Source organism: Scyliorhinus canicula, chromosome 15, assembly GCF_902713615.1.
Source record: "Scyliorhinus canicula chromosome 15, sScyCan1.1, whole genome shotgun sequence".
Taxonomy (NCBI): domain Eukaryota; kingdom Metazoa; phylum Chordata; class Chondrichthyes; order Carcharhiniformes; family Scyliorhinidae; genus Scyliorhinus; species Scyliorhinus canicula.
Window position 1 is genome coordinate 66121136 of NC_052160.1, and position 25574 is coordinate 66146709.

Genomic DNA, 25574 nt, shown 5'->3' on the forward strand with positions numbered 1-25574 from the left:
TCACACTATCTTTCCTTTGTCTGTCTTCATGCTTTCTCCTCAACCTCTCACCCACAAGGCTTAACATTGATGCCTTATATAGTTCTACATCTAGCCCTTTCTGGTGTTGATTTGGACATGACGTTAACCCTTACAGTTTAAAAAAAAACAATTTAGAGTACCCAATTCATTTTTTCCAATTAAGGGGCAATTTAGCATGGCCAGCCCACCTAACCTGCACATCTTTGGGCCAGGATCAAACCTGGGACCTCGGCGCCGTGAGGCTGCAACCCTTGCAGTTCTGTACATTTATCATAATGTCACACTTTCTTCATTCCTCTTTGAAGGTATGTTTCAAACATCTTTGTATGTTAGCCTAAACATAGGACATAAGAAATAGGAGCTGCAGTAAGCCATTTGGCCATTCGAGCGTGCTCGTTATTCAAGAAGATCATGCATGCACTTCTATCGCAAATCCACCTTCCCCATGCTCCGTTATTCCCCTAATACCCACAAATCTATTGATCTCTATCTTGTATATACTCAACGACTGAACATCAATATCTTGCCATGATCGAGAATTCCAAAGATTGACAATCATCTGAGTGAAGAAATTAATTTTAAAAAAACATTTTATTGAGGCATTTGTATACATCAAACAGAACCATTAAAAAAAACAAGCAAACAAATAGTACAAATAATCAAAACAAATAAATGTCATATCGCCAACACTCCTCAGCTCCCCTACCCCCTTTTTAAAATCCCCATGCTGACATCTTAACTATTTTCAAAGAAGTCGCTGAACGGCTGCCATCTCCAGACAAACCCCTCTACAGACCCTGTCAAGGTGAACTTTATCTTTTCCAGCCTGAGGAACTCTGCCAGATCGCTCACCCAAACCCCCAGTTTCGGTGGCCCCAACTCCTGCCATTCCAGGAGGCAAAGGCTAGGACATCAGCCTCTCTCACAGCCTGGACTCCCGGGTCTTCTGACACTCTGACCACCTTCACCCCCAAGACCTCTGACATAACATCGGCGAACCACCGCCAGAATCCCCCAAGCTTCGGACCTCCCTAAAACATGTCATGTGTGCCCTATGAACCACTTTAAACTGATGAGTATGCATTCACCCTCCTCCCACAGCCCAGCCTCCACCTCCCTCCCTAACTCTTCCTTCCACCTTACACTTCACAACCCCAATCGGGGCTCCCTCCCAGTCCATCAACACCTTATAAATTTCCAAAACTCTACCCTCACCTACCCCTGTTTTGGACACCACCTTGTCCTGTAGCCCCTGGGGCAGCAGGTGGGGGAAGGTCAGCACCTGCTTCCTGACAAAATCCCTGACCAGCCTCAGTTGGCCAGTGTGTAGATCAAGTCAAAGTCATACCATTGAGGTTTCATCATCATCCTTTGGATGTGAGGTGATATCTCACGAAGGTTTTTCTTGACAAAGACTACAAATGGCCTGCGATCTGTTTCTACAAGGAAAGTAGGTGGGTCATATACGTAACTGTGGAATTTCTCTTTAAAAAAATTTTTTTTTTTTTAGAGTACCCAATTCTTTTTTTCCAATTAAGAGGCAATTTAGCGTGGCCAATCCACCTACCCTGCACATATTTGGGTTGTGGGGGTGGGACCCACGCAGACATGGGTAGAATGTGGGAACTCCACATGGACAGTGACCCGGGGCCGGGATCGAACCAACTGAGGAATTTCTCTAATCCGTTGACTAATCCTAGACATTCCTTTTCAATTTGAGCATAGCGACACTCAGACTCTGTCATTGATCTGGATGTATATGCTACTGGCTTCCAATCACCCCCATTTTCCTGTTGCAGCAGCAAAACTGCGCCTAGACCATCCTTCGATGCATCTGTTAAAATATTTGTGTTCTTGGTCGGGTCGAAAAATGTTAGAACTGGAATTGTTGTTGGAGCTGTTTTCAATGTGATCCACTCTTGTTTATGTATGTCTGTCCAAGTAAAGTTATTCACCTGCTTTAGAACCTCATGCTGCCTTCGCTGAGAGGTTTGGAATAAATCTACTAATAAAATTAATCATGCCTAGTACTCTCAGTACTCCCTTTTTGTCTGTTGGATGAGACATATTCATAATGGCTTGTAATTTCATGTCATCAGGCTTTATTCCTTGAGCAGACAACCTGTCTCCTAGGAACGTTATTTCCTTCACACCAAATTGACATTTGGCCTTGTTGAGCCCATTTTTCTTGACATTCCGCAATACTCTTATCAGCCCATCATCATGATCCTCTTGGGTGGAACCCCAAAGGTTAATGTCATATATCTTGAATGCCTTCAACTATGTGTTCCATCGCTCTGTGGAAAATTTCTGACGCTGAGATTATGGCAAAGGGCATCCGAAGAAAGCAATATCTAACAAACGGAGTATTGATCATACAATACTTAGTACTCTCTTCATCTAACTTGAGTTGCCAGAATCCCTATCAGCATCAAGTTTGGTGAAATATGTCGCCCCTGACATCTCACTTGTGATCTCCTCTCGCTTAAGAATCGGATAGTGTTCCTTTTTTATGTTTGCGTTGAGATCTTTAAGATCCATGCAGATCCTGAGGTCATTATTTCATTTTTTAACACACAACATCAAATTGACCACTCTGTCAGCTCTTTGATCTTTTTGATCACACCAAGGTTTGTCATTCTGTGTGATTCAGCTTTTAGCCAGTTACATAATGGTGCTGGAACTCTTCTCGGAGCATGTATTACTGTTTGAGCATCAGTCTTGAGTTGAATCTTGCAGGTGAAAAGCCTGCGCAATGGACAGCACCGATCCACTGTGTGCGTTCAGTGCACAGTCAGTGCTATACACTCTTTTTACCTGTTCCAGTGCTTCACACCCTTCAACACTGAGCAACGACTCACTATCTGTAGCTACTATGGAGAATTTGACTTTCTGAACTTCAACTTTTACTTGGACATCGAGTTCACACATGCCTAATGTGTCAATTTTCTGACCATTATAGCCCTTCAAGAAGACTGGCTTATTTAATATTCTGGGTTTATTTTCATAGCTTCAATATCACTGATGCTGATGAGATTCACTCTCGCTCCTGTGTCTAGTTTAACATTGATGAGTGATTGATTTATTAACAATGAAAATGTCCAGTTATCTTTTGTTACTGTTGAAAAATCATTTTTATAACTTTTTGTTTCAAAAGGGGATATTTTACTCTGTTTGGCTCTGCTGGCCCTGTCTTTGTTCAAGACTACATCGATGAAAAATGTGCCCTCTAAGTTAATATCATCAATAATATTGATGGACTTCTCTAAATTAACTTTCTTATTTGTGAGGCATTGTTTGGCAAAATGGTTTTTGCCTTTTCACTTTGTGTAAATTTTCCAAATGCTGGACATTGTCTCAGTAGTTTCCTGTTTCCACATATAATAATAATAATATTAATATTATTATTATTGCCTCAGTTGGTTCCTGTTTCCACATATTTTACACGTAATGGCTGCATCTGGCAAGTGTTTAAAATGGTCACCGTTGCTGAGACCACGTTTTACTTTTGAGTGTGTCACAACATAAATGGAGTCGGCATCGCTCTCAATTTACACACCAAAGCCCTGTGTTTATACATTAGATGGGTCGTTCTTTGTACAATGTGTGCAGGAGGGTTTCCTGACACAATATGTTGACAGGCCAACAAGAGGCGAGGCCACATTGGATTTGGTTTTGGGTAATGAACCAGGCCAGGTGTTAGATCTGGAGGTAGGTGAGCACTTTGGAAACAGTGACCACAATTCGGTGACCTTTACATTAGTGATGGAAAGGGATAAGTATACCCCGCAGGGCAAGAGTTATAGCTGGGGGAAGGGCAATTATGATGCCATTTGACATGACTTAGGATGTGTAGGTTGGAGAAGTAGGCTGCAAGGGTTGGGCACACTGGATATGTGGAGCTTGTTCAAGAACTATTGCATGTTCTTGATAAGTACGTACCAGTCAGGCAGGGAGGAAGGGGTCGAGCGAGGGAACCGTGGTTTACCAAAGAAGTGGAATCTCTTGTTAAGAGGAAGAAGGAGGCCTATGTGAAGATGAGGCGTGAAGTTTCAGTTGGGGCGCTTGATAGTTACAAGGAAGCGAGGAAGGATCTAAAGAGAGAGCTAAGACGAGCAAGGAGGGGGCATGAGAAGTCTTTGGCAGGTAAGATCAAGGAAAACCCAAAAGCTTTCTATAGGTATGTCAGGAATAAAAGAATGACTAGGGTAAGAGTAGGGCCAGTCAAGGACAGTGGTGGGAAGTTGTGTGTGGAGGCTGAGGAGATAAGCGAGATACTAAATGAATACTTTTCGTCAGTATTCACTCAGGAAAAAGATAATATTGTGGAGGAGAATGCTGAGACCCAGGCTATTAGAATAGATGGCATTGAGGTGCGTAGGGAAGAAGTGTTGGCAATTCTGGACAAGGTGAAAATAGATAAGTTCCCGGGGCCTGATGGGATTTATCCTAGGATTCTCTGGGAAGCCAGGGAAGAGATTGCTGAGCCTTTGGCTTTGATTTTTATGTCATCATTGGCTACAGGAATAGTGCCAGAGGACTGGAGGATAGCAAATGTGGTCCCTTTGTTCAAGAATGGGAGTAGAGATAACCCCGGTAACTATAGGCCGGTGAGCCTCACGTCTGTTGTGGGTAAAGTCTTGGAGAGGATTACAAGAGATACGATTTATAATCATCTAGATAGGAATAATATGATTAGGGATAATCAGCATGGTTTTGTGAAGGGTAGGTCATGCCTCACAAACCTTATCGAGTTCTTTGAGAAGGTGACTGAACAGGTAGACGAGGGTAGAGCAGTTGATGTGGTGTATATGGATTTCAGTAAAGCGTTTGATAAGGTTCCCCATGGTCGGCTATTGCAGAAAATACGGAGGCTGGGGATTGAGGGTGATTTAGAGATGTGGATCAGAAATTGGCTAGTTGAAAGAAGACAGAGGGTGGTGGTTGATGGCAAATGTTCAGAATGGAGTTCAGTTACGAGTGACGTACCACAAGGATCTGTTCTGGGGCCGTTGCTGTTTGTCATTTTTAGAAATGACCTAGAGGAGGGCACAGAAGGTTGGGTGAGTAAATTTGCAGACGACACTAAAGTCGATGGAGTTGTAGACAGTGTGGAAGGATGTTGCAGGTTACAGAGGGACATAGATAAGCTGCAGAGCTGGGCTGAGTGGTGGCAAATGGAGTTTAATGTAGAGAAGTGTGAGGTGATTCACTTTGGAAAGAATAACAGGAATGCGGAATATTTGGCTAATGGTAAAATTCTTAGCAGTGTGGATGAGCAGAGGGATCTCGGTGTCCATGTACATAGATCCCTGAAAGTTGCCACCCAGGTTGATAGGGTTGTGAAGAAGGCCTATGGTGTGTTGGCCTTTATTGGTAGAGGGATTGAGTTCCGGAGCCATGAGGTCATGTTGCAGCTGTACAAAACTCTGGTACGGCCGCATTTGGAGTATTGCGTACAGTTCTGGTCGCCTCATTATAGGAAGGACGTGGAAGCTTTGGAACGGGTGCAGAGGAGATTTACCAGGATGTTGCCTGGTATGGAGGGAAAATCTTATGAGGAAAGGCTGATGGACTTGAGGTTGTTTTCGTTAGAGAGAAGAAGGTTAAGAGGTGACTTAATAGAGGCATACAAAATGATCAGAGGGTTAGATAGGGTGGACAGTGAGAGCCTTCTCCCGCGGATGGAGGTGGCTAGCACGAGGGGACATAGCCTTAAATTGAGGGGTAATAGATATAGGACAGACGTCAGAGGTGGTTTTTTTACGCAAAGAGTGGTGAGGCCGTGGAATGCCCTACCTGCAACAGTAGTGAACTCGCCAACATTGAGGGCATTTAAAAGTTTATTGGATAAGCATATGGATGATAAGGGCATAGTGTAGGTTAGATGGCCTTTAGTTTTTGACTTCCCATGTCGGTGCAACATCGTGGGCCGAAGGGCCTCTACTGCGCTGTATCGTTCTATGTTCTATGTTCTATGTTCTGTAGGCTGCGCAGCTAATTCACTCACATGGCAAATTTTAATTGCGTCTTCTAACTGAAGAGGCGTAGAGACATTCACGCATCTTATAATTATCAATTGCGAAGACAATCTGCTCTCGAATCTGCGCGAATTGTAATGTCGCGAAGTTACAAGTTTGTGCTTTTACCTTGAGGTCGGTAAGAAAGGACTCGCCCGTTTTCTGCATGCGCGTTCTAAATATACACCGCTCAAAAGTTTTGTTCTTTTTTGGACTACAATGCTCATCGAACTTCTTAATGATGGCATCAAAGTTTTTAACATCTCCCTCCCATTCAAAAACAAATGTGTTGTAAATCTTTATTTCCTGGGGGCCTGCTACAGTTAGCAATAACGATATTTTTCGTTCATCAGGCTGCACTTGTAATCCTAAGGCTGCTACATACAACGTGAACTGTTGCTTAACTGTGCATCAGTTGCCATCTGCATTACCAGTTACTCGAAGATACTGAGGCATTTTCAAACTTTCCATCTTCTTCTATTACTGGTTTAGCGCTCTGAGAGATTTATTTCGATGTTCCCCATTTGTTTTTTGTAGCACAATTTCCAAATTTGAAGACAGTGTCCTTCAAATGTTCACACTTCAGATCTTCAGTTTGTAGATCACCATTTCTGGTGCCATGTTATGTTCTAGCGTATGGGTAATGATTGAGTCAGTGCACCAAAGAACATCTAGTTCTAGACTAGTCGAATATATTATTGTATAACAAAACGTGGATTGGAAACTAATACTAACAACTGGAGCAATCACAAACACAACTAACCACGACGACTTCTTCTACAGACTCTCCCTAGGTTACAGTGTCACATGGTATAACTTACCTGTCACCTCGTGGTCGGAGGTCAAACATATTTATATGTACATTTGCTTATGCATATCACTACGGGATCGTTGCAGGTTTTGAAGTTCTCAGGAATATTGTGATGTCATGTCATGGAGTACTAGCTTGCAATGGAACCAGTGAAGGGAAAGAAAGGTTGTTGCAGACTCGATGGACCAAATGGCCTTCTTCTGCACTCTAGGGATTCTATGATTCTATAAAATGTCAGCAAAGCAAAAAGCACAGGAGGCATTGGATTGGATGGACGTTGGTATAAGGTCAGCACTAAAAAATATTAAATTGATACTCATGGAAACAATTACAGGCTTCAGAGTAAAGATCCTTAAATTTAAAAGTGAGAATTATTTTGAATTTTATTTTATAAATGGGTGCCTTGGAAATACAGCTGTACAATATAATATTTAATCTTGGGAGATAAAAAGGTTTGTTTTTGATTTTTTATGAAGTTGATATAGGAACTCTTACCTTTGAGACATCTGTGCTGCTAAGAGGGACAACAGTTTTCAGCAGAATTAATCAAAGAGAAATTTGTTTAGGCCCATATGTTTGGGATGGAGCGGGTGTGGGCAAAGTAGCTGGCATGTATGTCAGAGGCCAGAAGCTTGTGTGAATTTGGCCAATCATAATAATTTTTTAAAAATCTTCATTTGAATGTAATCCTCATTAACATTTTTGAAGCACTTCTGCAATTCTGAGTACAGATTTCTTCTGTATGTTCTTTCCCTTCTGTACATCTCAAGAGACAGAGGTTTTAATTTCTTTCTACGCACTCTGGAGGAGGGATCACACTATTTGACTCACTCCTAAATTGGCAATATTGTCGCGAGGCATTCTCCATTCTAAATACAGAATAACCGGTCTCTCAAAGATATTCCATTTCTAATGCGTGCTTCAAGTATACCTAATTTACCGCTCGCTTCTTGACTACTTTTAAAAACAATCTTCTGTATGTAATGGGATTTCCATTTATTCATGAAATAGATTCAAGGATAGAGAAGCACCACATCTCGGTAATCACACTTTATAAAGTAACGTTATATCATTACAATTCAAAAGTGATTTGTTTTGTGAAGGCTTTTGAGATCTGGTGGCATGGTGATACAGATGATACAGTCCAAAGATGTGCAGGGCAGGTGGGTTGACCATTCTAAAGTGCCCTTAGTGTCCAGAAAAATGGTTAGGTGGAGTTACTGGGTTATGGGGATAGGGTGGAGGTGTGGGCTGAGATAGGGTGCTCTTTTCAAGGGCCAGTGCAGACTCGATGGGCCGAAAGGTCTCCTTCTGCACTGTAAATTCTATAATTCTATGATTTTTCGATGTGATAAGATACAATATAAATTCAAGCTCCCAGATTTTCATTGGCCATCATTTTAGTAAGGACACTGAGTAAAATAAGAAACAATGTTTTATTTACACAAAAGATAGGTATATTACCCGGTAAATCCTGCCGGGTTCCTGCTGCCTTACTGGTGGACCTTATATATATTTGTTAATTGAGATACCCCGCCCCTAGCAGGGGAGCCTAGCAAGGAGCACGGGAAAGACGAGCATTCCCACCCCGTAGGTTCTGTGCAGGATATTACAATCTCTCTTCTGGTCTCACTTTTCATCATCACACTTCCTCCGTTACATTTCTTTGTAAGAAACCCGATGCACATTTCTGTCAGTGAATTGACTGTCTATTACATTTCTTCATGCTGATTCGCTCCAATCTAAATATTTTCCATTTCAGTGGGTCATATGTTTATTAATTTTAACTGAACAAAAAATATTTTTTGTTTTTACAGTTTGATTATTAATAATATTTCACGGTTTTATTATTCTACAATAACTACACTATCTTCTTAAACGTACCGTCCATTTAAGCATCTTACAGAATTTCACCAATTTGTCCCTGCCTATTACCTACACAAGGCCTGCTTCTTACTTGGGTATCTCAGCCCCATTCTTCCCTCCTCCATTGATTCACCAGACTGCTTGGTGGCTGATGACCAGGCCATCTTTCCTGCATAGCGCTTGTCATTCAGCCATTGACTCTGCCACTTACTCATCTTCAGTTATAATCCCTTCAGGCATCATGGCTTCTGTCTCCCTGCACATCCCAGAGGTAGGGAATCGCTCCTAGTCCTCATGTTTGCCCTTCTGACCATCATAGCCTCTTTTTCCATGTTAGTCTGAAACAGCCCGCTATCACGTCTGCTGGCACTAATCCTTGCATTGCTTCCAATTATCACCTCTATCTCTCTGCTCATTACTTGAATAAACACTCCCCTTTCTCCTTACTGTGCCTTTTCAGGTGACCATAATCCTTTCCACACCACCAGTTATATAAATACAGCTCCAAAATGTAACCCCTTCCCCCGCACTAACCCTTCTCCAAAGATTGCGCCTCAGTGTCTCCTAAGTTTTGGAAAACTCTGCTCCCTATTACCTCATCACTCTTTTCTCAGCAATTTCACAGGATCTTACACATCCGCTTCTGTCAACCCATTTGGAAAGGTTTCCCTCCTTACATTCCCATTCCTGCTCTGTTCTTCTTCTGCACCTTTCACCAACTTACTTCCGCAGATGGATCTGTCCCTGAGCGTATTGTCAGGAAGAACCACTACACAGTCCTTGTGGATATAAAGTCCCATCTTCACGCTTCCAGTGAATTGTGCGGAGCTATCAATGTGCGAAATGGGACAGATTCAGATCAGATCCAGCAGTTCAAAACTGGATATCAGTGAAGCACTGTGGACCATCAGCTGTGTCGTGATAATGGAGAAAAAATCCTGGAATCTTACACAGAAATATTGGACTTTAAAAATGAAAGACCTGAGTTGTATATTTTGAAAACACACACACACCAAATATGGCTGAGAATGTAGAACTAACCATTGACAGGAACAGCTGCAGATTTCTCTAAGGAACAATGCAACCAATCCCCCCGCGAGTGTATCCAGACAAGTACCTCTAAAACCACCCCAAGACTGATTACCATCTCAGGTAAGAACAAAGGGACATAATGACCCCCTCAACTCCAAGACACTGGGTATAATGGCCTACCTAGCACATTCTGGTCCTCTTTGAATACACATATCTGGGGGTTAAAAGCCTGCATGCCACCAACCTGGGCTGTTCTCTCCGTCTGTCTATTGGTCTGTGTGTGTCTGCAATGTGAGAAAAGCAGCTAAAGGTTTGCCACACTGAAGAGAATACAATCAGAGAGGCAGGGCCCCAGCAAAGGTAGCGAGTTTTTGCAGCAACATTTCAAACTCGCTCTCTGACTGTGAAAGTCAATAAGCCTGCAGAAGATCACAGCACGAAATGAACTGAAATCTCTACCAAACTATCGAACTACAGGACACTTGAACTGAAGAATCAACTATTCACCAGCAGTTGCCTGAGAACTAAAAACAATCATATCGGCTGCACTGCATCATCATCTACTCATCGCAACTCAAGGACTGTTCTGTACAACTTTTTATTTATTTACTACTGAGTTCAATTCTTACTCCTAATCTGTATGAATACATGTGTTTTACCATATATCCTTACCCTTCCAGTAGTTAATAAACATATTGCATTTTAACTCTGAAAATCATGGTTAAATTAAACTATTGGGTCACTGGAAAAGGTATCCAAGAGAAAGGGACCTATCTTAGATTAAACCTTGTTGCTATCAGCAGAGGGAGGGGCGGTGTTGAATAATGAAACAGAACCACTCAACCCTCCTCATCTGAGTTTGTAGTAATTTAGGGGTACCCCAGCCGGATGGTGACAAATTGAGGGGTCTCACCCGGATCACCAACTATTGGGAAACCCCACCTGGGACTGGTCATAACAGATGAGGGCTATCTGCAGCAGAAGAATTGTATTCAACCACCATCTTTAACCTCATGGCTCCACATATTCCCACTCTACCATTACCATCAAACCAGTGGACCAGTTCAATGAGGAGTGCATGAAAGCTTGCCAGGACCACAGGGGCACCTGAAAAAGAGGTGCCAACATGGTGACGCTACATCACAGGGTTACGTGGATGCCAAACAGCGGAGGAAACAAATGACAGGCAGAGCTAAACAATCTGATAACGAACCCACCAGATCAAATCTCTGCAGTCCTGCAAACCAATCATGAATGCTGGCGGACCATTAAACAAGAAAGAAGTGGAGACGCCTCCACAAAAATAGGGCGGAATTCTCTGTCCGTTCATGCCGGCGGGATTCTCCAGTCCCGCTTCAGTGACAAAGAGTCATCGGACTCGAAACGTTAACTCTTTACTGTCCCTACAGATGCTGCCAGACTTGCTGAGATTTTCCAGCATTTTCCCTTTCGTTTCAGTGAATGGCGTTTTGGTTGGGCGCCAAATTCCCCGTTCTTGATGGCAACTCGGAACAAAGGATCCAATCCAAAGAGTTTGGTGTAAAGAGTATCCCAAAGACAGGGAAAGGAAAATGGAAGAACCCTTAATAAAACAAGATATGGATACCTGGGGGTGCAGTTTGCCCAGGAATGGGGGGGGGGGGGCTCCGTAGGTGCAACATTTCTAGTTTGGTGGGGAGGGTGAAAGCTGATCTGGCACGGTGGGATGGTTTCCCTCTGTCACTGGTGGGTCGGGTACAGGCGGTTAAAATGAATGTGCTGCCGCGATTCCTGTTTATTTTTCAATGCCTGCCGATTTCCTGCCAAAGCTATTTTTTTGAGAGATTGAAGAGATGATTACCTCGTTCATATGGGGAGGGAAGGTGGCCAGAATTAAAAAGGTGCTACTACAGAGAGGAAGGCAAGCAGCAGGTTTGGGTCTTCCAAACGTGATGTATTATTACTGGGCGGCGAATATGGAGAAGGTACGGAGCTGGGTCAGAGGGGTTGACTCCCAATGGGTCAGAATGGAGGCGAGTTTGGGTAAGGGGGCGGGATTGAAAGCGTTAGCGACAGCGCCGCTCCCAACAGCCCCGGCGAGATACTCAGGGAATCCGGTATTAATAGCTTTGTAGAGAATTTGGAGGCAGTTTCGACAGCACTTCGGGTTGGGGGCAGGGTCAAGGGAAATGCCGATCGGGGGAACCATAGATTTGAGCCAGGGAAATGGGATGGAAATTTTCGGTGATGGGAGGAGAAAGGAATTAGGACACTAAAAGATTTGTTTCCTGGGGGTCGTTTTGCGGGATTGAAGGAGCTGGGAGCGAATTATGGGCCGCAAACCACATTCATATGTTTTGGTCCTGTCCAAAGCTGGAGGATTACTGGAAGGAGGTTTTTAGGGTAATCTCTAAAGTGGTGCACGTGAAACTGGATCCGGACCCTCGGGAGGGCATATTCGGGGTGTCAGACCAGCCGGGGATGGAAAAGGGTGCGGAGGCAGATGTTGTAGCCTTTGCTTCGTTGATCGCCCAAAGGCGGATCCTGTTAGGGTGGAGGTCAACCTCTGGCGTGGCGGTGGGACCTGCTTGATTCTTGACGCTTGAAAAGGTCAAATTTTAATTGAGGGGAAGGATGGAGGGATTGTATAATTCATAGGCGTTATTCATTATGCACTTTTGAGAATTGGATCACATCAAACATTAGGGGGATTGGGGGTTGGGAGGGTTGGGGGGAGGGCGACTGTGTGTGTTAATGGTGACTATGGGTGATTCCTGATTCCTTTTTGTCATTTGTTTGTGTTAACATGCGGGCTAATGTTTGGGGGTTTGGTGGAAGGATGGGATCGTTGTTATTGATATGGGGATTGACATTACATTCGTTACTGATTATTGTTTATTGTTGGGTGTAAATTTGGGAGAAAATTGAAAAAGGAGGAGAATAAAAAAATATTTAAAAAACAAATAAAACAAGATTTGGCAATTTGTTGATAGATTAAAAGCCTGCAATTTCCAGTGCTTGATTTGAACTAAGAGGAACATGACTTAATCTGACTTTGAAAAAATGTGTTTGTGGGATATAGGCCTCGTTGGTAGGGCCAGCATTTGTTGCCCATCCTTAATCTCCTTGGATCTGAGTGGCTTGCTCAGCCATTTCAGAGTCAACCACATTGCTGTGGATCTGGAGTCACATGTAGGCCAGACCAGGTAAGGATGACAGATGTCCTTCTCTAAAGACTTTAGTGAAATTATGTTACAAGAATAGATTCATGGTCATCATTAGACTTTTAATTCCAGATTTTAAAAATGTTTTATTCAAATTCCAGCAGCTGCTATGGGTGGGATTCAAACCCGGGACCTCAGAGCATCACATTGGGTCTCTGGATTATCAATCCAGTGGTAATACCACTATGCCATCACCTAGATCATAGATTTTACAATGCAGAAGGAGGCCACTTAGCCCATCGGGTATGCACAGGCACCCAACCTAAGGCCATACCTCCACCCTATCCCCGTAAGCCAGTAACCCCACTTAACCTGTTTGGACACTAAAGGCCATTTAGCATGGTCAATCTACCTAACCTGCACATCTTTGGACTGTGGGAGGAAATCGGAGCAACCGGGGGAAACCCACGCAGACATGGGGAGAACGTGCAGACAGTGACCCAAGCCAGGAATCGAACCTGGGACCCTGGAGCTATGAAGCAACTGTGCTAACCACTGTGCTAACGCTCCCCCACACGGCCTCCTTGACACAACATCCAGGAGAAATAAAATAGCACATGACCGCTTTGAGGATAACTCTGAATTTAAAAAAAACGATGTTGGATTTTAATTCGAGCTCACATGTTTCAGCTAAAGCCTGGCTGGCCCACAAGCAGGAACAGTGCGCCAAGTGTGAATAGCAGCTGTTGTTTGTCCTTTCCCTGGGAAAGCTTTGCATCAGATTTGTCTGTCAAAATACCGACAGTAGTGCTCACAATGTAACAGTACTGTACTAGCTGGACATTTATTGTGAATTCTGCTGTTAGGCATTCATTGCATGCGGATACAGCTGTCAATGCATTATATAATTTTACACACACAAGCAGTGATTCGCTTTATTTACAATAATTGGCGCTGTTTTTTGAATCAATAACTTATATTTTAATTCTGCTTTTACTTTTATATTTTTTCAATTGCAGTTAATTTGTTATTTATTACCCCCACTGTATTATAATTATTGCCATAAATATTTCCAAGCAACCGTTAATGTTTTCCTGAAGGGCTCTCATCCATCTTGTTTATTGTCTACTACCAGATTACTTTTCAGCAAAGGCTTCAGCTTCATCCATTTACACCTTCCCCCCTCCCCCTTCCCCACAGCTCAATGAATTCCAGGATGTCACAACACTAAGTTCTTTACTAGGTGTCTTCTCCTCCACGTTCACTTCTTTGACGAGCGGACCCTTTCTCCTGACTTCAGAATTCTTCGATCTCAAACCTCCCCTCTCACCTTTTTGAGATCTTTATGTTGAGAGCTGATGGACATCGACCATCTTGGTTCTTCACTCCTCCCTTCACTCACCTGAAGGTGATGTGGTGGCGTAGTGGTATTGTCACTGGGCTAGTAATCCAGAGGCCCAGGCCAATACTCTGGGGGCCAGGTTCAAATCAAAAATGCAGATGGTGAAATATAAATTTAATAGAAACCTGGAATGCAAAGTCTTACAAATAACATTAAAGTGGTTCGCTAATGTTCTTTAATAATAATAATAACAATAATAATCTTTATTGTCACAAGTTGGCTTACATTAACACTACAATGAAGTTACTGTGAAAAGCCCCAAGTCACCACATTCCGGCGCCTGTTCAGGTACACAGAGGGAGAATTCAGAATGCCCAAATTATCCAACAGCATGGCGGGATTCTCCCCTACCCGGCGGGGCAGGGGGCCACAGCCGGATGGAGTGGCGTGAATCACTCCGGCGTCGGGCCGCCCCAAATGTGTGGAATCCTCCGCACCTTCATGGGCTAGGCCCGCCCCAGAGTGGTTTACGCCTGCCGGCCGGCGGGAAAGGGGCTTGGCGCCATGCCAACCGGCGGCGAAGGGTCTCCGTCAGCCAGCGCGAGTCGGCGCATGCGCGGGAGCGCAAGCGTGTGCTGCCATCATCCCCGTGCATGCGCGGAGGGCTCCGCTTCCGCACCGGGAATGGCGGAGGACCACAGCCTCCGGTGCGGAGGATAGAGTGTCCCCACGGCACAGGCCCGCCCGCGGATCGGTGGGCCCCGATCGCGGGCCTGGCCACCGTGGGGGCACCTCCCGGGACCAGATCCCCCCGCGCCCCCCCAAGAACCCCGGAGGCCGCCACGCCGCCAGGAAGGGACCTGCTCTAATTTACGCCGGAGAGACTGGAAAAGAGCGGGCAGGACTTCGGTCCATCGCCGGCCGGAGAATTCGTGGAGCCCCAGGGCCCATTGAGCTGCGCTGGGAACACCCGGAGGAAATCCACGCACAAAGAGTGATCCAAGCTGGGAATTTAACCTGGGACCCTGGTGCTGTGAAGCAACAGTGCTAACCACTGTACTATCCTGTTGCCCTTTAGGGGAGGAAATCTGCTATCCTTTCCTGGTATGGCCTACGTTAACTGCCCTCTCATGGGCAATTAAGGATGGGCAATAAATGTTGGTTCGGCCTGTGACACCCACGAACAAACCTTTTTAAAAATCTATTTCCTTCCGAATTTGCAGGCTCCACTCCTCTCAAGTCCAAATATAACATTGTCATTAAACTCATGGATAAGGATTTTGGCTGAACATACCTCCACATGCTCATTGACATACCCTTCTAACCCCACTCCCTCCCTCTACCCGACCCTAACAATGAGCAGCAAGGCATTTGGTTGAAAAGCTGGTACTGACCTCACTTCCTCTGGAGATCTTTCCTTCACAGCCTCCACCCTAGGAGTCCCCAGATCATGCACAGCGTGCTTCTATTTCCTCCCCGAGCCATTAGCAAGTCTGCCCTGGTGGACCCATTGTTCCAGCCTGTTCTTGCCCCACAGAATTGTCTCTCAGTGGGCGGTATTCTCCCCCCACGCCGTCCCGACCCCCGCACATGAATCTCCCACTCCCCCGAAACCAGCGCGCCGGGCTGTTCGGAGAATTGCTGCAAACGGCGAGCGGCGATTCTCCGGCCCATATGGGCCGAGTGGCCGCTCCGACACGACAGGTTCCCGCCGGCGCCGTCCACTCCTGGTCACTGCCGGCGGGAACTGTGCGGGAAGGCTGGGGGGGGGGGGGGGGGGGGGGCGGCCTGTGAGTGGGGGTGGGGTGGCTCCTTCACAGGGAGGGAGCCGGAGCCTCCAATGGGGTCTGGCCCGCGATCGGGGCCCACCAATCGACAGGCCGGCCTCTCCTGTAATATTCGTCTGATGTGAGAGAAAGAGTTGAAGCTGAGCTGTCTCATTAAGGCCATTGTCGAGGCAATCCCCCTCAGGAAATGGTTCAAAACGCACCGTGAGGTTGATTGCATTGAGAGCTTTAGCTGTGATTTATAAACTCCCAGTTCTTTCATTTGGGGGCACGGTAGTACAGTGGTTAGGACTGTTGCTTCACAGCACCAGGGACCCAGGCTCGATTCCCAGCTTGGGTCACTGTGTGGAGTCTGCACGTTCTCTCTGTGTCTGCGTGGGTTTCCTCTGTGTGCTCCGGTTTCCTCCCACAAGAGCCGAAAGACATGCTTGTTAGGTGAATTGGACATTCTGAATTCTCCCTCTGTGTACCTGAACAGGTGCTGGAATCTGGCGACTAGGGGATTTTCACAGTAACTTCATTGCAGTGTTAATGTAAACCTACTTGTGACACTAATAAAGATTATTGTTATTATAATTAAGTTTAGTTTTTTTTAGGTATGATATGACGTCTTGAGAAAAATATGACAGATATGTGCTGTATACGTGTCCTTTCTTTCTCTATAGATGCATCTCAATGTAGTGATCAAAGCTATTTAATTTCCAGGCACAGAATGCTTCAAACTAGTGTTAACTTTACGAACCAAAATGGGTGAGAAATTGGTGAAAGAAAGGGTTACTGTTTTATAATAATAATAATCTTTGTTAGTGTCACAAGTAGGCTTGCATTAACACTGCAATGAAGTTTTGGGTCGATCATAATCCTTCATCAGAATGTGTGGCTTGAGTTGGAGCTGGAGACGGTTGCCAAGGAAGGAGGATGTGTCTGTGGAAACGGGTGTGTTTTGTCGATACCTTGGGGGGGTCGGGGGGGGGGGGGGGGGGGGGGGGGGAGGAGAGGGGGGGGTGGAGGCGGCATGATGGAATAGTGGTTAGCACTACTGCCTCACAGCGCCAGGGACCCGGGTTAAATTCCGGCCTTGGGTGACTGGTGGAGCTTGCATGTTTTCCTTGTGGGATTCCTCCGGGTGCTTCAGTTTCCTCCCACAACCCAAAGATGTGCAGGTTAGGTGGATTGGCAATGATAAAATTACCTCTTTGTATAATAATCATAATCTTTATTAGTGTCACAAGTAGGCTTACATTAACATTGCAATGAAGTTACTGTGAAAAGCCCCTTAGCCGCCATACTCCAACGCCTGTTCTGGTACACAGAGGGAGAATTTAGAATGTCCAATTCATCTAATAAGCATGTCTTTCAGGACTTGTGGGAGGAAACCGGAGCACCCGGAGGAAACCCATGCAAACACGGGGAGAACGTGCAGACTCCGCACAGACAGTGACCCAAGCTGAGAATCGAACCTGGGACCCTGGCATTGTGAAGCAAAAGTGTTAACCAGTATGCTACCGTGCCGCCTAAATGTGCAGGTTAGGTGGGGTTACAGGGATAGAGCGGGGAAGTGGGCCTAGGTAGGGTGCACTTTTGGAGGGTCGGTGCAGACTCAATGGGCTGAATGGCCTCCTTCTGCACTCCATGGATTCTATAATGTGGGCATTCCTGCGAGAGAAATGGCAGTGAATTAAAGATGAGTACAAGGGTATTCTGAGGAAGGGCCATCATCGACCCCAGGCGTTAACTGTTTTATCTTTCTCATATTTCCAACATCTGCAGTATTTTGCTGTTGTGTTTTGTGTGAATTTGGGTGGGCACGGTGAGCCGACTGGTCTTCTGCTGTGCCACAACAACTCTGTGACTGAACCGTGATGTTTGAGGCTGTAACAATCCTTCCAAGACCAGCGCTGGCTTGCAACATGCTTTATAATTGAAAGCGAGAAAAACATAGCATAATTGTCAAAAAGTCCAGTAAGCGTTTGGTAAGATAAGCATGACCAATGACACACCTAAATAGAAATAACACTGGTTCCTGCAGTCCTTCAAGCCTATGGTAAATCTCATTGTCTATTGCTCTTCACCTCTCAGTAACTTTCACCATAAACACAATGCACTGGAATGAAATTATACTCGGATGAATTCGGAGCTAATTTCAGGCTCCAGGACTACAATTAAGTGTTGAGACAATGGAGAAACTGGGGAGACGCTGCAAAAATGATTTACAAAGAAAACTCTAAACATGTCGGAGAATATTTATGAGGAGTGGATGAACAGGTTGGGTCCCTTTTCTCTTTAAAAGGAAAGGTTGAGGGGTGATTTGACAGAATTCTTCAATATTATGAAAGGTTTTCCCGTGTCTGCGTGGGTTTTGCCCCCACAACCTAAAAATGTGCAGAGAAGGTGGATTGGCCATGCTAAATTGCTCCTTAATTGGAAAAAAATAATTGGGTAATCTAAAAAAAAAAATTTTTTAAAAATATTATGAAAGGTTTTGACGGAGTGGATACAGAGAAAATGGCCGGATTGCCATATCCGAGTTCACTCCGCCACTGCCGCCAGCAGGAATGGAGAATCCCACCGCCATGAACGGATAGATAATTCTGGCCATTGGTTCCTCTTCCAGTTCTGTTTCTGGTCACTGGTAACTCCCAGGAAGTTGATAGTGGGGGATTCAGCGATGGTAATGTCAAGGGGGATGGCTAGATTCTCTCCCATTGGAGATGGCCATAATCTGGCACTTTTTCCAGTGCAAATGTAATTTGCCACTTGTCAGCCAAGACTGAACGTTGCCCATTACTTGCTGCATATTGTGCAGTCACCAGCGAACATCGCCACTTCTGACCTTATGATAGAATGAACACCACTGATTTTAAAAAAATGTATTTTATTACAAACATGTATCAAAACAGGTTACAGCGAACAAACACCCCTACAATCAACTATACCGTCTGTAGGAAGACCACTGATGAAGCAGCTGGAGAGGTTGGGCCCAGAACACTACCCTGAGGAGCTGCCGCAGTGATGTCCCGGGACTGAGACGACCGACCTCCAACAACCACAAGCATTTTCCTTTTTTCCAGGTATGACTCCAACCAGTGGAGAGTTTTCTCTCGATTCTCATTCACTCCAGTTTAGTTAGGGCTCCTTGACGCCCTACATGGTCAAATGCTGCCTTGATGTCAAGGTCAGTCATTCTCACCTCACCTCTGAAGTTCAGTTCTTTTGTCCATGTTTGGAACCAGGCTATAATGAGGTCAGGGGCTGAGTGGCCCTGGCGGAACCTAAACCGGACGTCAGTCAGCAGGTTATTCCTGAGTAAGTGCAATTTGGTAGCACTGTTTCCGACACTTTGCTGATGAATGAACGTAGGCTGATGGGCAGTAATTGGCCGGATTGAATTTGTCCTGTTTTTTGTGGCAAACCTCAGAAATTTTCCACATTGTCAGGTCAATGTAACTCTACCGGAACAACTTGGCTAGGGTGCGGCCAGTTCTGGAGCATATGGGCGGAATTCTCCGCTCCTCACGCCGGGTGGGAGAATCGCGGGAGGTCCGCTCTCGCATCTCCCGCGATTCTCCCACCCACCCCCAAAATGTTTTTCATGGCGGCCCGCGATTCTTCGACCCGGATGGGCCGAGCGGCCTGCCGTTTGCGACCGTTTCACGACGGCGGCAACCACACCTGGTCGCTGCCGTCGTGAACACGGCATGAGATGCCCGTTTGGGGCTTGTGGGGGGCCTAAAGGGGACTAAGCACCACGACCGTGCTCGGGAGGGGACATGCCCGCAATCGGTGCCCACCGATCGTCGGGCCGGCGTCTCAATGGGACGCACTATTTCCTCTCCGCTGCCCTGCAAGATCAAACCGCCACATCTTGCGGGGTGGCGGAGGGGAAGACGGCAACCGCGCATGCGCGGGTTGGAGCCGGCCAACCTGTGCATGCGCGGCTGACGTCATTAGGCACGTCGGCCGCGTCATTCTCGGCGCGCCGGGCCTTGACGCCAGCGACAAGGTCCCTCGGCCGAGTTTCCCGGCACGGCCCTCCTAGCCCCCCGGCGGGGGGAGAATAGGGGGCCAGGAGAGGCCTCCGACGCCGTTGTGAACCTCTCCAGGTTTCACGACGGCGTCGGACCTTTGGGAGAATTCCGCCCAAGTCTCCAGTATATTGCTGGAATGCTGCCAGGACCCAGGGCCTTCCGGTGCCTTTAGCTGTTTCTTGAAATCATGTGGAATGAATCGAATTGGCTAAAGAGTGACAAATATGATGTGGATATCAGGGGAGGTCAAGATAAATCATCCACTCGACACTTCTGTCTGAAGTATGTTGCAAATGCTTCAGCCTTGTATTTTGCACTAATAAGCTTTTTAAAATTCATTTTAAACCCACTGAATGTGGGTTTTGCTGGCTAGGCTAGCATTTGTTGCCAATCCCTAATTGTCCTTGAGAAGGTAGTGGGGAGCCGCCTTCTTGAACCACTGCAGTACATGTGGTGTAGGTACACCGACAGTGCTGTTAGAGAGGGAGTTCCAGGATTTTGACCCAGCGACAGTGAAGTAACGCAATGTATTTCAAATCAGGATGGTGAATGACTTGGAGGGGAACTTCCAAGTGGCGATTTTCCCATGTATCTGCTGCTTGTCTTTCTAGATGGTAGTGGTTGTAGATTTCGAAGATGCTGTCGAAGGACCCTTGCTGAGTTCCTGCAGTGCATCTTGTGGATTGTACACACAGCTGCTACTGTGCGTCGGTGGTGAAGGGAGTGAATGTTTGTGGAAAAGGTGCCAACTAAGCGGGTTGCTTTGACCTGGATAGTGTTGAGCTTCTTCAGTGTTGCTTAAGCTGCACTCATCCAGGCAAGTGGGGAGTATTCCTGACTTGTGCTTTGTAGATGATTGACAGGCTTTGGAGAGTCAGGAGATGTGTTACTCTCCGCAGAATTCCTAGCATCTGACCTGCTCTTATAGCCACAGTATTTATAAGGCTAATCCAGTTCAGTTTCTGATTAATAGTACTGCCCAGGATGTTGATTCAGTGGGCAATTCAGTGATGGTAATGCCATTGAAAGTCAAGGGGCAGTGATTTGATTCTCTCTTATTGGAGATGGTCATTGCCTGGCGTAACCATTTTGTGGTGTAAATGTTACTTGACACTTGTCAGTCCAAGTCTGGATATTGTCCAGGTCTTGCTGCATTTGCACATGGAGGGATTGTTTCAATGTCTGAGGAGTTGTGAATGGTGCTGAACATTATGCAATCATCATCTAACCTTATGTTGGAAGGAAAGTTACTGATGAAGCAGCTGAAGATGGTTGGGCCTTGGACACTACCCGGAGGAACTCCTGCAGTGATGTCCTGGGACTGAGATGACTGACCTCCACCAATCACAACCGGCTCCCTTTGTGCTGGAATGACTCCAACGAATGGAGAGCTTGATGGGCCAAATGGCCTCCTTCTGCACTTTAGTGATTCTATGGACACCTCATTTTCAGGTTTGTCTGGTGCTACTCCACACGGACAGTGCGGTTGTCATTCTTACCAATACTGTCATGTTTTGATGCATCTGTGGCAGGTAGATTGGTAAAGATGAGGTCAAGTAGGTTTTTATCTAATTGTTGGCTCCCTTATACCTGCTGCAGTCCCAGTCTAGCAGTTAGGTCCTTTAGGAATGGGCCAGCTTGGTCAGTAGTGTGTTACCAAGCCACTCTTGGTGATGGACATTGAAGTCCCCACCCAGAGTACATTCTATACACTTGCCACCCTGAGCACTTCCACCTGGTGGTGTTCAACATGGAGTACTGATTCATCAGCTTAGAGGAGTCAGAAGGTGGTGACCAGCAAGAGGTTTCCTTGCCTGCTTTTGACCTGATGCCACGAGACCACGGTATCCAATGTCCATCTTGAGAACACCAGGGCAAATCCCTCCTGAATATCATTGTGCTGCCACCTCTGCTGGGTCTATCTGTCCGGTGGGAGAGCACATATCCATTGGTGATGATTGTGACATTAGAACATAGAACATAGAAGGTATCTGTAAGGCATGGTTCTGTGAGTATGACTATGTCAGGTTATGGGACCACACTCCCAATTTTGGCATGATGATAATAATAATCTTTATTATTGTCATAAGTAGGCTTACATTAACACTGCAGTGAAGTTACTGTGAACATCCCCTAGCCGGCACATACCGGCGACTGTTCGGATACACAGAGGGAGAATTCAGAATGTCCAATTCACCTAATAGCACGTCTTTCAGGACTTTTAGCATGAGCCCCAAGATGTTAGTAACGAAGACTATGCAGGGTCAACAGAACTATCATTTCGAGTGTCTAGAGCAATTGCGGGTGGCCCCTCCTGTTTCATTAATTGAATTTAAATTCCACCAGCTGTCACATTGAGATTGAAACTGGTGCTCCTAGAATATTAGCAGCGGGTATTCGTCCAGTGACCACACCTCCAGACCACGTTCTACTGGCCAATGGGCAGGGGCGGGGCACATTCTGATTAACATGAGGGGAGGGGCAAAGTCTGATTGACAGACGGAAGGGTGGGGTTAAGTCTGATTGACATACCGCGGGGCGGGTCTCAGTCTGATTGACAGGAAGGGCGGGGTTAATTTGATTGACATGCGATTAGGCAGACAATCTGATCGACATGTCGTGGGGCGGGCCTCAGTCTGATTGACATGTCACGGGAGGCGGGGCTCGGTCTGATTGGCAGGTCACGGGGGGCGGGGCTAGGTCTGATTGACAGGCGGGGCGGGGGTTAGTTTGATTGACAGGCGCCGCGGGAGGGGGCGCGAGCCGAGCCCACGAGAGGAAAGTGGTGCCGGGAGGAGAGCGGCTGAGCACCGGCTGCTTTCTCCGCTTGTTGTCGGTGGTGGTGCGGCGGGCGGGTGCAGGCCGGCCGTCCCGGCGAGAGAGAGAGAGAGAGGGGGAGCAATCAGAGAGCTTCGGGACCTACCTGGCGGGAGAGGGGGATCCCCTCCCCAGGAATCGGGAGCGGGAGGGCAGGCGGCGCCGGGGAGGGGGGGACTCATAGGGAGATTCCCCCTCTGCCGGGGCTCGGACATTTCGCCACCATTGGGAAGGAGGAGGGTTTCTCTACCGATCCGGCTGGTGCAGAAGCTTGTGTGGGGAGGGGGCGAACCCGGGGGATGGAGTGAAGCCCCCCTCCCCACCCACCCAAAACTCGGTTTGTGGGAACCGGCGGGCCCGATGGCGGCGGCGGTGAATTATTCTCCTCCCTGGTGGGTGAACCTCCTTCACCGTCTCCCCCACATCAACATCCAGCTGGAGACCGTCAAGAGCGACTTCCAGCCCGAGGACAGCCAGTACCAGGAGGTAAGAGAGAGAGGCTTGTTTTTAATGTCACTTCATTGTCTGATTGAAGACGAAAGAAACCTCCAGCCGGCTGAAAGTTGCTGCTCCCCCTTCCTGAGTTTCACCAACACAAGATTAAATTCCTGGGTTTCTGCTTTGACAGCCCCTTCTGTTTGCGAGCCCCCCCCCCCAGAAAAAAATCGGGTTATAATAGCTGGAAATCTTCCTTTTTTAAAAGCACAATCATGTTAAAAGGACATGTTAATGTCCTAATCGTGTTAAAGATGTGTACTTTTTAGGAGCTATTTAAAGCCGCCGCACAGAATCACTGTAACTTCTGTTCCCCCCCCCCCCCCCCCTCCAAACATTGGGAATACTGATGGGGCCACCAATTCTTGTGTCTTTAAAGCCCCAAGCAGCAATTGTGTTGTGGAAGGTGAGGACAACTTGCTCTGTTCACCCCCCCGCCCCACCCCCCCCCCACCAACCAACCTACCTACCTACCTACCTACCTACCTGATTAAACATTTTTGTTTTCCAGGGTATTGGGGATTCTGTGAAGGACTGGGGGGTCACAAGAATGTGTGTGTTTTCCTGAAGCTGGGATATGATTGAAGAGACACATTCCAAAGTGAAGGGGTGCATGCGATGGGTGAATTCTCTGTCACTGGGCTAGGTGGGGGGAAGGCACAGCACCAGGGTTGATGGTGCAGGATTCTATTTGGAATGTAGGATTGGAGAGAGGTGACCAAAATGTGTATTCGGCAGATGTACTACAGCACTTAAATGGTAAACAAAAAACTGCCCAATTATGTTTTTTCTTTTTTTTTTATAAATTTAGACCTAATTTTGATGGAACATTTTTTTTCGCTCTTGGATAATTCACTTCTGTGGACACGATATTTAATTTTCAATATGTGAGAGAGCGGTGACATACGCTGTTGGAAAGATACATTTGTAAATTTTCAAGAGGTAAACAGTAGGGGAAAATTAAGCCAATCAATTTTAACGTGATGATGCTGATAAAACATAAAAGCCCGAGGGGCAAAAAGTAGTTCCGTATATCAAAATCTGTCCCCCTCATCCCCAAATTGTGTTAATTTGTCTCGAAAATTGTTCCCACTGTATATTCTTCACCCTTGAATTATGTGGCTTAAAATGTTTTCTCCAGGCATAACCTAGGTTGGAAGGACAAAGTCTGTAATTGTATTGCTGGAGGTTTATTCACAATTCAAGTGGGGCATTGTAGAAAACAATTCTCACACCCACAATTGCATTTCACTGCAATCAGGTGGAGAAAAAGGCAACCTTTGGTGTTTATCTTTGTGAAATGTTGGACATGTGAAATGTTTGCTTTTCTGAAACACCAGTGGATATTTTCAGCACTCGAAATGGTCAGTTGGAAACATTTCCTGCTTATGTACTACTCAGACATGGATAGATAGCCATGTTTGCTTCTGCATTGATTTGCTTTACAAAACTTCATAGAACCATCACTTATCTACTTTGTTGTTACAGTTCCTGTAGTTAAATCAGTGTGTACCCTGCCAGGACCTCAGCATTAGAACAGTGATGTGATTATAGTGGAAATGTTTCTTCAGCCCAGTAGTAAGTGAAAAAAATAATACTTTACCCGTACTAGATTGTTACGGGCGCAAGAATTGTGTAGTGTGAATACATGACATAATAGAGTGATAGTACCTTAATTAAAATTCATTGTTTATAAATACTGCTACTTTAGAAGGTGATTTCCACTTGTGTATGCAAGTACAAGTCATCTTTTTATATTAAGCTCCCTTATCTTTTCTCTGAGTTATGGATTGGGAATATGAACTGGTGAAGACAGTCTGGGCCAGGAAAGTAATATTTGAGTAAGATTGCAGTTTGTTATCATATGACAGTGAATATTAAGCCTGAAGTGTGGGTGTGTGGGAAGGATGTTTCAAATGGTGGATTGCATGTGTCGGGAGTTGGCAAACCGATACCTAACCAAGTGGAAGATGCTACCGATCAAAGTAAATATTAGGATTGGATGCCAATTTATTTTTATTGTGGAAAGATCTGGATACGTTTTATCGGCAAAGGTACTAACATTAAATGTTTATCGTCCATCTGAAATAGGAGCAGTTCCACCACTCTACCATGCTCTCTGCAGTATTTAACTATGTTGTGTTGCTGCAGTCTGCTTACAATAGTTTCTACTTAAATGGCGCATAGCAATAGCAGTTAAGGAAGTTGGGGG

The 25574-nt window shown here is 45.8% G+C and overlaps 1 protein-coding gene across 5 annotated transcripts in view; it reads left to right on the top strand.

Annotated features, from left to right (window-relative positions):
- The first annotated feature begins 22793 nt into the window (after positions 1-22793).
- Positions 22794-25574, top strand: part of LOC119978690 (protein tweety homolog 3-like) — a 286190-nt gene continuing 283409 nt past the window's right edge. For 4 of the 5 annotated variants that reach the window (XM_038820488.1, XM_038820484.1, XM_038820483.1 and 1 more), the window contains exon 1: positions 22794-23353. In XM_038820488.1, coding sequence (XP_038676416.1) covers positions 23228-23353 — 126 coding nt within the window. In that variant the 5' untranslated portion in view covers positions 22794-23227. The remainder of the gene's footprint in view (positions 23354-25574) is intronic. The other variant, XM_038820486.1, reaches the window with a different exon arrangement.